Source organism: Oryctolagus cuniculus, chromosome 13 (genome assembly GCF_964237555.1).
Source record: "Oryctolagus cuniculus chromosome 13, mOryCun1.1, whole genome shotgun sequence".
NCBI classification, from domain to species: domain Eukaryota; kingdom Metazoa; phylum Chordata; class Mammalia; order Lagomorpha; family Leporidae; genus Oryctolagus; species Oryctolagus cuniculus.
The window spans coordinates 40,137,647-40,152,331 of NC_091444.1; the positions used below are offsets into that span (position 1 = coordinate 40,137,647).

The 14,685-nt window shown below is 41.2% G+C and overlaps 1 protein-coding gene across 1 annotated transcript in view; it reads right to left on the reverse strand.

The window, feature by feature from the left end:
- DNAH14 (dynein axonemal heavy chain 14) overlaps positions 1–14,685 on the reverse strand; it is a 344,335-nt gene that overhangs the window by 108,127 nt on the left and 221,523 nt on the right. Inside the window, exons 51-55 of the mRNA XM_070055424.1 lie at positions 11,926–12,063; positions 10,594–10,761; positions 8,869–9,153; positions 7,308–7,475; positions 5,756–5,848 (exon numbers count right to left, since the gene is read on the reverse strand). Of these exons, the coding sequence (XP_069911525.1) occupies positions 5,756–5,848; positions 7,308–7,475; positions 8,869–9,153; positions 10,594–10,761; positions 11,926–12,063 (852 nt within the window). The remainder of the gene's footprint in view (positions 1–5,755; positions 5,849–7,307; positions 7,476–8,868; positions 9,154–10,593; positions 10,762–11,925; positions 12,064–14,685) is intronic.

Genomic DNA, 14,685 nt, shown 5'->3' on the forward strand with positions numbered 1-14,685 from the left:
TGCTTTTCCTGGTCTCCCATGGGGTGCAGGGCCCAAGCACCTGGGCCATCCTCCACTGCACTCCCTGGCCACAGCAGAGGGCTGGCCTGGAAGAGGGGCAACCGGGACAGAATCCGGCGCCCCGACCGGGACTAGAACCCGGTGTGCCGGCGCCGCTAGGCGGAGGATTAGCCTAGTGAGCCGCGGCGCCGGCTCTACTTTGCTATTAATATGCTCATTTCAACCCTCTCATGATAATTGTTCACATGAATTATCTTTCTTCATCTTTTCATTTCAGTCATTTTGTGTCTTTGAAACTAAAGTATGACTCTTGTTGACAGCATATCATTGAATTTTGTTCTTTTTGAAGTCCAGTCTTTCAATCTCTGCCTTTTTGTGCATTTAAATTTATGTGAAGATTGATGTGTTCGATTTATGTCCATCATATTGCTGCCTTCTGTATATCTCGTGTCCTTTTCCTCTTTACTACCTTCTTTATTGACAAACATTTTCTAGAATTCTGTTTTAATTCTTTTGTTCTTTTAAAATATTTTTTTTTGAGTTCAGTTTTTTATATTCAAAATAAGAACAATTCATTGAATGATTCTATAAATAAAGGAAAAAGTAAACCACAATCTGGAAAATGGTGAAAAACTTGGTATCTGAATGTATTATAAACAATTCCTACAAACCAATAAGAAAAAGATAACCCAACAGAAAAATAGACAAAGGATATGAATGCACATTCACAGAAGAGGAGACTCAAATGATCAAGTCAGTATTTGCATGTCTGAGTCTGAGCCAAAAGTAATTAATGCACTCTCCCCTAGCAACCCTCAACAATGGCTGATTGGAGCTGCTATATAGATACTCCACATACTCTGGTCCCTTCTGGGTCATGTGTCCTATAGCATTTCCTAGAGTTTCTTCCAAGTCATTAAGCTCCAGTTGCTTATAATAGTAACTGGCTTGAAATGCCCCAAGTATAAATGACCTTACCTTTCCTGTGTCACTTCCTCAGTCCCTACCTGCTTCCTGTGATTAGCTTTCTCATTAACCTTGAATGTTTGCTTCAGAGCCTTCTCCTGGGGGAACTTAAAATAATACAAAATTGTTTAAGCTTCCTTGCTGTGATTGGACAGAGACTGAGCCTTGGCATCTCAATGGGAACTTTCCAAATGAAAAAGAAAAAGCCACCGCCTATCTTGAAATGCTTATGAGAGAATGGGCCTGAATGTTTCAAGCCAGCCTTAATGACCAGGGGTTCAAACCATAGCCAAAGGTTCAGACTTCGAAACTGCCTCACGCTCAGGACTCTAGCTCATGGATCTCATGCAGGTCTGCTCTCTTTATACCCTCTGAACCTTGTCAAAAGTCAATCCCTTTGGTCCTGACTTTCTTGGCATCATAGCAAAACCATCCCTTTTCCTTAAGCCATTTCAAAGAACACATTTATTGAGATATCACTGAAATATAAACATTGTAGATATATAAGATGTATAACTTGATGTTTGTTAAATGTATACACTGTGAAATATGCATAACAATTAAGCTAATTAGCACACCATCACCTCTACACACTCTCTATGTGTGTAAAAGGTGAAGATCCATTCTCTTAACAAATTTAAGTATATAACAGAGTAGTGTTAAATATCATCACCATGCTGTACATTAGATCTTGTCTCCAAAATTTATTCATTTTGTGCAACTGGATTACACTATATATCTTAATTTACCACAATCTACTTCAGGTGAACACTAATTAAATTCCAGTAAAATATAGAAAGTTTGCTCCAATTTGCTTCCATTTCCTCCCTGTTCTTTTGTGTTTAGTGTTATATATTACAACTTAGCTCATTATAAGCTTAACAATAGTTTCATAATGATCATTTTATGCAATTATATTTTGAAGTAGTTAATAGTAACAGAGAAAAATTATTTGTGGTAGGCAGAATAATGCCCTTGCCATCTTGTCCTGACAAAATATGTCTATATCACGACCCCTGGAACTGTGAATCTGTGTGTATTACCTTATATGGCAAAAGACTAGAAATAGTGAGGTTATTCAAGATTAAATGGCCGGACCCAGTGTAATCACATTAATCCCTGAAAGCAGAGAACCTTTCTTGGCTGTAGTCAGAGAGACAGAGATGTGATGTCTGTTGAAGGGTCAGAGAGATGTGATGTTGCTGGCTTTGCAGACAGAGAAAGGGGGTCACGAGCCAAGGGATACAGGAAGTCTCCAGATAAAAAGGCAAGGGAACAGATTCACTCTTAAAGACCCCCCGCCCCCCCTCCCCACCAAAGCATGCAGTCCTGCCTACACCTTGATTTTAGATGAGAAATATGTCATATTTCTGACCTGCAAACCTGTAAGGTATTAAATTTGTTTAGGCTGCTCTATTTGGGGTAATTTCTTTCAGAGGCAGTAGAAAACTAACATACTCTGTTCTAATTATGTATGTAATTTCTCTTATTAATGCTCTAATCTTCATGTGGACTTAAGTTACCATCTAGTTGCATTCCCTCTCAGCCTGAAACATTCCTTTAGTGTTTCTTACAGAGTAACAGTAAATTTCTACTTTTTGTAACTAGGAATGCCTTTCTGTCACTTTACATTTTTTGGAAGGATGTTGCTAAATACAGAATTTATGAAACTTCCTTTTTTCTCCTCTTATTACTTCAAATATGTTGTCCCAATGCATTCCCATCTCCACTGCGCCTGATAAGTCAGCTGTTTATCTTTTTCTTTTTTGAAAATATTTATCTCAAAGAGAGAGAGAGAGACAGAAACAGAGAGAAAGAGAAAGAATATATGTCTTCCATCTACTGGTTCACCCCCCCAAATGACTGCAATGGCTGGGGTTGGGCTAGGTTGAAGCCAGGAGCTAGGAACCCTATCCCGGCCTTCCATGTAGGCAGCAGGGGCTCATATATTTGTGCCATCTTCCACTACTTCCCCAGGAGCATTAGCATAAGGGAGCTTAATCAGAAGTGCAGACTTGAACGGTGCTCCATCACAATGCTGGCCCCAGCCGTTAAATTTTACTGAGATTTCCCAGGACACAGTAAGTCTTCTTTTCCCTCTCTTTCTGTCTTTGTGATTTTCCTTTGCTATTTGACTAGTTTATGATGTGTCCAGGTATGAATCTAATTATGCTTACTCAGAGTTTCTTGACATGTCATTGGAGCTTCTTGGATGTGAAGATGAATGATATGGGGCCTTATTTCTATCACAATGCTTCTGCTCCTTTATATTTCTGCTCTCTTTTTAAAAAACTCTTATCTTGCAAATTTTGATACACATGTACCCTTCAAGTCTCTGAAGGTTTGTTCTTCAGTTACTGGATAATTTTTCCTGCTCCATATTCAAGTTTGCAGATTCTTCTGCCATCTTCAATCTGTTGAACTTTCCTAGTGAAGTTTTTTTATTTCATTTATTCTAATTTGCAAGCCCAGAAATTCCATTTTATAAAATAATTTTTGCATATTTTCCTCTAATGTTTTCAATTGTGTTTTCCCCCTATTTGAGTGTATTTCTAACAGCTTCAACTCCTGATGTCTGCCAAACCCAACATTTATACCTGTTTCCAGACAGTTTCCACTTTTTTCCCCTGTAAATTTTTTGTCTCTTCTAAAGTCTTAAAATTTTTGTTGAAAACTAGATATTTTACATAATATATTATCTGTAACAACCTTTTAAATCACTGCCTTAAATACTAGTTTTTCAGTTATCTTTTTCTGAGCCTTAAACAATACAATCTAGTGTAACTATGTAAATTTTCTTTTAAAGGGTCATGTATGATTTCTTCTTTTTACTTCCTTACCTAATTAAACTAATGTCATTTGAATTCTCCAACCTAGATTTTGATTAATTTCATTATTTTATCTGCTTTAAATGTTATTCATTAAATCATTAAGCTCCCCCTGAGTTGTTTTCCCCTGCTTAATTGCACATGCTAGGACAGCCAGTTAAATTACTGCTTGCAACACTGAACCCCAGGACAAAAATCTACCTATCATGTTTACAGTAACAGAATTGGAGGAAGCAGGGACTTGCCACATATTTTTAATAAGGGTTTACATTTTTTAATAAAAAAGGGCTCTAAGAGGGCAATTAGGTTTGTGAGAGAATATCTATGGAGGAATTATTAAGTAGGCAAGATTCTATTGAGAGTAGGCTTTTAAAAAATTGCTCTGAAAACATTTTCAGTAATTATGTAATTGAGAACTTGTTATAAACGTACTTGTTATTAGGAAAGGGTTGATTTAATAGAGACAAGAGTCCCTGTGGTAAAAGAAGTAAACAGAGTACATACCATTTGGGACTAGAAAAGTAACCTGTTAATAGTTGAAATAAGACACACAGAATCATACCCCTTACAGAGCGGATGTTCTAAATGTGGCAACAGACAATAAGGAAGCACATATGTGGGGAAAGATACTGCTGAGAACACGCAAGAAAAACAAAGTCGAACAAGGGGACAGAGTGACGGGGACTGAGGGGAGAGAAGGGACTCGCTATTTTACACAGAGGGAGGGAAGACTACTGAGCAGTCCATGTGGAGATGAGGGTGGTTTTAACAGAGTGGTGGCTGTGGAGATGCAGTCTGGAAGTTGCACGGCTAGGACCTACTGATGGAGAGTAGGTGAGGAATGATGGAGAAGTCACAAAATTTAGTGACTCTGAGGTTTCTGGTTAGAGCAGTAGATGTATGTTGATGCTGTTTATGAGATGGGGAAAGTTAGCAAAGGAGTGGTTTTGGTGGTTGAAAATTTGCTGTGCATTTTTCTTGATTATATTTTCTAACTGCTAATTAGTCTTGTTACATATGTCTGTTTAGATAAAGGAGTATTTAAATGAAACTCTAGGGAGGGGGACATACCCTAGTGGTTAAAGTGCCAGTTAGGATGCCCACGCCCCCTGCTGGAGTGCCTGAGTTGGAGCCAAAGCTCCATTCCCGATTCCAGTTTCCTGCTAATGTGCACCTGGAAAACAGTAGGTGATGGCTCAAGTAGTTGGGTCCCTGCCACCCATGTGGGAGACCTGGAATGTGTTTCTAGCTCCCAGCTTTGGCCTGGCCCAGTCCCACCTGCTGTGGATATTTGGGGAGTGAACTCTCTCTCAGTTAAATAAGAAAAGAGCCACAATATTAAAAAAATGAAACTACCTATTCTGGATATAAAAATGCTCTTTTTGGAAAAAAAGGCATGTTAGATAACTAAGCAGTTGTAAATAATTTAAGTATAACATAAATAACTAAAAAGTAGGCATAAATAATAACTTAAAGAATCATAAAAATAATGCCTTATGTAATTGGCTAAATATGTGAGATTTTATTTAACTTTCCAGAAGCTTTTCTGTACTCAGAGTGTTTGGGAATTTTCCAAGAACTTAACTCCCACTTGTTCTCATGGGAAGTAAAACTTAGTGCAAAGGTTTACATTTCTAGGTCAGTACTAAAGGAAGTAAACTATGTCTGAAGTCAGGATCTGCTTGCACAGATCCTCTATTAATTCTGAAGACACATTAAAGAAGCTGCCAGATCTATCAATTTTTTTTCACATCAAATTCTTCCAAAAACAAATAATATTTTTATGTACTGACAAACTTCTTATGCAAACTGCAGAGAGAACAAAGATACTGTCCTATGACTCCATTATTATTTTTCATAAGGTGTGGATAAATAAAACATCTGTAGATTAAGTATATTGCATTGATGTTCCTTAATTTGAATTTGCAAACTTAAAGGCATTTGAGAACTTAAATTCTTACCAGTAACATGTGGCTCCCTGAGTGTCGAAGGACCCTGCTAGCTCTCACAATATGCTGTATGGCTTCCTTGAAGAACACCATGGGATAGGAGATCTAGCAGAGGAAATGTAGCAAATAGACTGATTACAGGTATAGAAAAACCAAAGTCAAACATGTATTGTAGTTTTACATAAGAGGATACAGGATTGAGAGAGACTATTCTAGCAACCCAGTGATCTGGACTTGGGAGCCTGGTTTTCAGGAACATTAAAGGAGATCGAATAGTGAGGCCCTTGCTGTGGCTCAGTGGCCCCAGCCTGCGGTGCTGGCATCCATGTGGGTGCTAGTTCAAGCCCTGGCTGCTCCACTCCATATCCAGCTCCCTAAAAATGTGCCTGGGAAAACAGCGGAGGATGGCCCAAGTCCTTGGGCCCCTGCACCCACGAGGGAGACCCAGAGGAGGATCCTGGCTCTGGGCTTGGGGCAGGCTCAGTCCTGGCTGTTGTGGGCATTTGGGGAGAATACAGAAGACCTCTCTTGTTCTGACTCTCGTTCTCTCCCTATCTTTGCCTTTCAAATAAATAAATCTTAAAAAAATTTTGCACAATGAAGACCATCCCTGTGCAAATATTCTGGTAAGACATATTGGGGGGGGGGTGTCACAGAGTTGAGGGGAAAGAACAGTTATAAATAATTACAACAGTTACTATTGGCAACAACAATAGTCCCTAGTCTGCTTTTCTATTGTTCTGTCTCAGCAGGTAGGACAGTGGTGGGAGAAAGAAAATTGGTTTCTGGTACCGGTGATTCTTGGTGTCTCTGCCCACACAATGGGCACATGAAGGTGTGAAGAATGACAACTATTCTGGCATAATTTGCTGCCAGATGTTGCTACTCTGGACCCTATTGCAAATTTCTTTATTACTCTCTACTAATTCAACTCTCTGCAGCCTCAGTTGTGTACTTGGTCTTTAAAATCACATGCTATTAGGCCGGCACCATGGCTCACTAGGCTAATCCTCCGCCTGCGGTGCCAGCACACCGGGTTCTAGTCCCAGCTGGGGCGCCGGATTCTGTCCCGGTTGCCCCTCTTCCAGGCCAGCTCTCTGCTGTGGCCCGGGAGTGCAGTGGAGGATGGCCCAGGTCCTTGGGCCCTGCACCTGCATGGGAGACCAGGAGAAGCACCTAGCTCCTGGCTTTGGATCAGCGCGGCGCGCAGGCCTCAGCGGCCATTGGAGGGTGAACCAATGGCAAAGGAAGACCTTTCTCTCTGTCTCTCTCTCTCACTGTCCACTCTGCCTGTCAAAAAAAAAAAAAAAAAAAAAAAGATTTATAAAAAAAAGAAACTGCTAGGAAAATCACATGCTATTGAGACAAACTAAGACGAAACAGCATAATGCTAAGTTTTTAATGGTTTGCTTTGAAACCTTAGGGCACACTTTCCCCCACTGCTCTCATGCACAAACATGTCCTAAAAGTATCGGATCTGCTGTACCTACACATGGATTCACATGTGTATAAACAACCGCAGGCAGATACAGCCCTCTTCACAGGCTCTTCGCTATGTCTTTACCTCTTTAAACTTCGAACCCAACTTCATCTGGAATTCGTTAAGCACATCAGCAAGTTTACCATAGTCATTGGTATTCTGATAGGTTTTTTTCCTATGAACCTTGTTTACATCCAAGAAGTCCACAAACACAGTTGGGTCATTCATCAGGTCTTCTGGAGTCCACTGAATCTGTTGTAAAATAACAATTTCCCGTTACAGTTCACAGCACAATGGCACTGGTTCCTAAGACTAACCTAACATATCTGAGTCAGAGGAGCTCTTGGCGGCGGGGCCCCAGGCTCTGGGTGTTAATCGTACCTGAGCCATGTAGTCCTTTCGGCAGGGAAGCAATGGACTCGCTCAAGAGTGAGATTTTAAATTCCCTCCAGTCAAATGAGTCAAACACAAGGGTTGTGAAGGAAACCACACACAGAAATGCAGCTCTGAGGTGGCGGGTGGACTCCAGGTTAAGAACCGTGTAGCTGGAAGTATCTTGTAGTTCTACTGACCATGTGGGAGAGGAAGCAACCCTGAGGGGACTGTCAGTGGCTGTCACCGCTGAGTGCTTCTTTCACACTTGTTTCTCTGGTCCACTTGGCAACCCTTGCCTAACTTTCCTACCAAGGTCCTGGGCTGCTTTCTCTTTGAAGTCTGACCATTTTCCTCTCCTTCTAAATTAGGTAAGGTACTTTCCTGTCCCCCTTCCTCCATCCCCAATTGTGGTGGGTGCACAGGTCGATTACAGCACCCACAGAAACCTAACAGGATGCACCTGTTCTTTCCAAGGTACCCAGAGGCAGGGCATGCACTGCTTCTAAGCAGCCCTACGCACTTACCTCACTTGGTATTTGGCCCTGGAAATTACCTTCCAGGCTCAGTATGTGTTATATTCTAGGTCCATGAGTAGGACTGTCTTCATTGCCACATACAAAGTGGGTTTTTTAAAAATCCCCTTTTACTATTATATAATAGGGTTGTGCCTTTGAATTCAGTCCATTGCTTGGGTGAGAGAAAGCAGCACCGCCCAAGAAGCAAGACGAGGAAGAGGAGCGTCACCTTTGGGAAGCCCCTGGTGTCCCAAATTCTCATGAGGAGTGGGCACAGCCAGGCACGGGGTGCAACCGCGACACCCCAGCGGCCATAGCCTCTTTCACTGGGAATCTGTTTAGGGGAACACCCAGGGCCCCTGTGGCTTGTTAGCTCATGGGGCTGGAGCGCGGTGAGAGGGTCTCGCCGAGGCTTCGCGGGGCGCACGGCTGTGTGAGGCCCCCGTGAGGCCGGAAGCACACGGAGGCGCCATGTCGTGCGCTCTGCGTCGGGTCTCAAGCTACTTGTCCATAGGCTCCCTACCCTTTACCTCTGTAAACTTCATCTGGAATTCATCAAGTACACTGGCAAGTTTATCATAGTCATTGATATTCTGATGTCCTGTGCTCTGCGTGGGTCTCGAGCTATGGGTGAAGGGAACAGGGCTACTAACGATGTTTCTCTCAGCGGGACTACAGAGGTGTCGCAGGCTTTCATCACACGGCACTTTCGATGAAAACCCCGTTTAAATTCAGTTCTCACAACCTAAGCTCACCTGGAAATGGCTCTCCACTTCCTTCGCCAGCAGCTGATAGAAAAGGCGGCGTTCGGCGCGGTCGGCGAGGCGATCGTGGAACACGCGCGTGGCTTCGTGAGCCCAGAGCAGAGCAGCCGACTCTTTGGAGCTGATCACGGTCTTGTCAGCTTGCAGCAGTCCTCGGAGGAGCTGTCGGGGTTTCAAAGAGCGCGTTACAGGGGCATTAGCAGGGCAGCACGCGACGCCAGGTTTCCTTTCCGCAAAGGTAGACCGATTATCCGAGGTAAGACAATGCGTGATGATCTGAATGTTGGAGAGATGGGGAAGCTCTCAGGGAATGATGGCACAGAATCGCTTCAGCGAGGGGATCTGGGAACTCTTCTGTCCAGTCTTACAGAGGCCGTGACTGGACGGAGACCTCGAGCCCTGGCGGTGAGTGCTGGAGGTGACAGAGAGGTACTTCTCAGTGTTGATGTGCTCTAGCATTCTAAATGTGCCTTTCGGTAAAAAGCCTTATAAGCCATTTCAGAGGTTATATGAGCTAACTGGGCAAAGCTCCCACAGCAAGGGAGAAAGGTACCAGGTTCAAGAATGACTTTTCCAGGCAGGTGTTCGCCCTAGCGGTTAAGATGCCCACGTCCCACACTGCATTGCCTGGGTTTGGTCCCTGCCTCGGGCTCCCAATTCCAGCTTCCTCCAACACGGACCGTGGAGGCAACAGGCTATGGATCAAGTGGTTGGGTCCCTGCCACACATACGGAAAACCTAAATTTGAGTTCCTGGCTCCTGGGTACAGCCTGGCCCAGTTGGGGCCATCGCTGGCATTTTGAGAGAACCTGGTGGATGAGATCTTTGTCTCTATGCCTGATCTCTCCCTTTCTGTATACCTCTCAAATAAACATAAAAAATTATTTTCTTTTTTATTTATTTATTTGACAGGTAGAGTTATAGACAGTGAGAGAGAGAGAAAGAAAGGTCTTCCTTCCGTTGGTTCACCCTCAAATGGCCGCCACGGCCGGCGCTGCACCGATCCGAAGCCAGGAGCCAGGTGCTTCCTCCTGGTCTTACATGCGGGTACAGGGCCCAAGCACCTGGGCCATCCTTCACTGCCCTCCCGGGCCACAGCAGAGAGCTGGACTGGAAGAGGAGCAACCGGGACTAGAACCGGCCCCATATGGGATGCTGGTGCCGCAGGCAGAGGATTAGCCAAGTGAGCCACGATGCTGGCAAAAATTATTTTTCTTATTTTAATTTTTAAATCTCTTTATCTAGAAATGATGATGAATTCAGGACCACAGGCAAAAATCTGAAAATTTAATAAGCATGTTTATAAAATGTATATATACTTTTATTTTCTCATAGCTACAATAAAATCTCAGAAATGAAGTGAAAATCTATGTTATAGCCTTGTTACTCTTTTCTTTCCAAGATCTCAGCCAATATTTTAACAATCTTAGTGGTTTCATTATTGAATTTTCTGCATAGAATTTTTTCAATAATTCCTTTCCACTAATGGGAAAAGCTGTTAACAGTAAAACTAACCAAAATGAATTTTACCTATTTTTTCCATGTTAACACTTTGATGTTGATAGTACCATGAGTAAAGAAATAGAGAAAAAAAAGAGGAGGAAGCAGAGGAGGAGGAAGAGGGGAGGAAGAAGGTGAGGAAGAGAGAAGGAGGGAGATTTAATTTAAAAGTACATCTCAGATTCTAAAAGCTAGAGAATGAATTTTAAAACAGACCTTAAACAAGTCTCGAAGATTAAAGAGGTAGTGGCATTTTGCTGGGGTTGGTAACATGATCTTAGCCACTTGTTGGTACATTTCTATGGAACAAGATGTTATCATATGCATAGTTTCAAGAACATCCGATGTAAAGTTATTGAGGGTGTAATATATTCCCAGATGAGCCTTTAAGAAGAAATACTATAATTTAGTTCACCAAAGCTTTTACATTTAGACTATTTCTGGCTAACCTATACTAAAAAGCAGACTTGTCATGGAGGATTAATTTCGACAAATGCCAGTGGTTAAAATACATTTAAGATACAACGGTGGACAAGGAGCAAGGCATTCTGGGGGATGCAAACTGGGACGATGCCACTTGGTCCCAGGTGCACATGGCCTGTGTTCTCCGGGGATTCTGATGAGACTGGGAACTGGGAATTCTTGTATCTCCCTGCTCCCTAGCAGGTGTTACCACACGGAGTGTAAAAGGTAAACTATTACCTCAGTCTGGACTGGTATACATGTAAACTTTCTTCAAAAAACTACGCAAGATCTTGTTCGGAAAATGGCTCAACTCAACTTCTGGTGCAATTAGAAAAATAAATTTTACATAAAATGAGTAAATTCTTCAAAAACTAACTTTATGTTTTTCTTCTTTGCAGTATAATGTTTAAAAGTAAGATTTTAAAATCTATTTTTTAAAAACACATGGTAGTTGTGATGCAGGTGACTGGTAGCCCACACCTGAATAAACAAACCACTCTGTTTTAAAAGAGTGTATTCACGTATTCCAGTCTAGACTGAGGAAAAGTTTGCTTAGAATTTTCTATTGTATAAGCAAAAGAGCAAATCAATTCTGGTAAGTTAGGGTGTGCCTGTTTAACAGCTTACTGTTAAATAAGATCCATATAATGGTTAAATAAATTATATAGCATACATATAAATATATTAACATACTATTATATATCTAATATATATTATAAATACTATATATAGTATATATGTAACTACATATATAATTATATATACACACACACACATACACATACACATATATATAATAGTTTGTTAAATAAGATCCATCCCAGATATACTAGGTCAGAATCCCAGAGAATAAAGTCCTGGGATTTTCATTTTAAACATGTACAACATGTCTTATCCAAACTATGTTATGCTTTGATATAGAAAGACAAACTATAATAGGCCAGAAAATATACAGGTGAATAAAATCAATCCCCCTTAAGAGAAGTTTCTTGCTGTGATAGTGGTTTTAAGACCTTACATTTTTTCCTTATACTTTGGAATTAAATTTTATTTTTCCAATAGAAGATTTTCTAGATATGTTACCTGAAAAATACTACGCAGGGCACTTTGTGGAGGATGAGGCAATACCAATATGGAAAAATGTTTGAGGAGCCGTGGGCTAATATCATCCCCATTAACCAGAGGAACACAAGATGCAACTATAGAGAGATCTTGAATATTCTGTGGGAAGAGTAAAAAGGAAGAGTAAATAAATGCATCCACAGGAAGTGAAATATAAACTCACATCCCTGCCCCAAGTGGACAAAAGATTTAAAAACATTTAAGCAAACAGATGATTACTATTTACTGCAAAACATAAATGAAGATAACCAACATCTATCTTCCTAAGTAACCCCATCTGTAATACAATTTCAAGGCATGTCATTTCCAGGAAGTTTTCTAAATGTCATCAGGCTATAGCCCTTAAAAGAAAAGAAAGAACCTGAAACTACTAGAAGAATAAAACAGAGACAATGCTTCATGACATTGGTCTAGGCAAGGGGTTTTTTGGATTAGAACTCACAATCAGGCAACAAAAGCAAAAACAGACAAATAGGATCAGGTGAAAAGGCTTCTGAACAGCAAAGCAGTCAACAGAGTGAAGAGACAACTTAAGAGTTAGGAGAAAATATTTACATACTATGCACCTGACAAGTGGTTAATATCCAGAATATATAAGGAGTTCAAACATGATGATAGCAAAAAGCCAAATAATCCAATTTTAAAAATGAGTACGATATTTGAATAGATATTTCTCAAAAGAAGACAGATAAATCTCCAATGGGCATAGCAATAAATATTCCACATCACTGATCATCAGAGAAATACAAATCAGAATTACAATGAGGGGGCCAGCACTGTGGCACAGCAAGTAAAGCCACCTCCTGCAGTGCCGGCATCTCATTTGGGCACTGATTCAAGTCCCAGCTGCTCCACTTCCGATCCAGTTCTCTGCCATGGCCTGGGAAAGCAGTAGAAGTTGGCCCAAGTCCTTGGGCCCCTGCACCTACATAGGAGACTCAGAGGAAGCTCCTGGCTCCTGGCTTTGGATCAGCACAGCTCCAGCCATTGCGACCAATTGGGGAGTGAACCAGTGGGTGGAAGCCTCTTTCTCTTTGCCTCTCCTTCTCTATGTAACTCTTTCAAATAAATAAATAAATATTTAAAAATTATAATGAGATAGTAAGATATTCTCTCACCCCAGCTGGAATGGCTCTTATCAAAAACACAGGAAATAAATGCTGGCAAGGAGAGCCCTTGTACATTATTAGTGGAGACATAAACTAGTAGAGCCATTGTGGAAAACAGTATGGAGCTTACTCAAACTCAAAACAGAATCACCATCCATTCCAGCAATCCCATTCCCGGGTCTAATCCAAATGAAATGAAATCAATCTGTCAAAAAGATATCTGCTTGTCTATGTTTATTGTTATGTATTATTTAATAATATACAAGTTATAGAACAACTGAGCCATCTATCAACAAATGAATGCATAAAGAAAATGTGGGGGCCGGCGCCGCGGCTCACTAGGCTAATCCTCCGCCTTACGGCGCCGGCACACTGGGTTCTAGTCCCGGTCAGGGCGCCGGATTCTGTCCCGGTTGCCCCTCTTCCAGGCCAGCTCTCTGCTGTGGCCAGGGAGTTCAGTGGAGGATGGCCCAAGTGCTTGGGCCCTGCACCCCATGGGAGACCAGGAGAAGCACCTGGCTCCTGCCACCGGATCAGCGTGGTGCGGTGCGCCAGCTGCAGCGCACCAGCCGCGGCGGCTATTGGAGGGTGAACCAACGGCAAAAGGAAGACCTTTCTCTCTGTCTCTCTCTCTCACTGTCCACTCTGCCTGTCCAAAAAAAAAAAAAAAAAAAAAAAGCGGGGGTTGTGTTGTATAAAATTGGAAATTATACAACGTTTCAAAAGAAGACAATTCTGCCATTAGTAACTGCATGGATGAACTTGGGGGACACTGTGCTAAGTGAACCATGCCAGGCACAGAAAGACAAATACCACATGGTCTCATTTATTTGTAGAATCTAAAAAAAACGCTGACCTCATAGGAGGGTGGAAAAGTTGGTGAGAGAGATTGAAAAGCAGTTACAAAGTTACAGGTACTAGGCATAAATTCTAGTGTTCTGTTTCACACTAGCATGACTATAGCTAACAACTATGTAGGGCATTTTTGGAATATTCTCACCACAACAAAATGGTAAATGTTTAAGGTGATGGGTATGTTCATTGCTCAGATTTCATCATTAAATATGTTGTATACATGCACTGAAACATCAATTTTAAAATTAATAATGTTTGCTTGCTTGAGACAACTTATTTTTAATTTATAGTCAAAGGCTTAATGCCCCAGTAAACAAAGAGTTTGACAGATAAAAGTAGAAAGCTTATAGTTGAGCAGGAAAATAGGCAAGGACTCTAACCGATAAGAAGATGAAAAGACGTTCAACTTCACTCATATAAATTTTAAAATAGTCGCACAATCATGAAAACTATAGCAGTATATAATTCATTTCAATTTTTAACACTGACTTGGTAGGCCACATTTTCACTGGCTTTCCTCATATGAACTCATGGTTAATTGCGTTGAAAGTTTTGGCTGTGATGCAGTTAACAATGCTGAGAGTTGACCAACTCAGAAACTAAAGTTCAAGGATACAGTTGCAGTTTTTAATAAGACTTTAAGCTACCAAAAGTAGAATTTCTGTAAATTTTTAAAACAGAGACACAATTTTCATGGTTAATTGAGGGTCTCAGGTCAGCTTAATGTGTCCTTGCACTCAGACTGTCTCAATTTCTC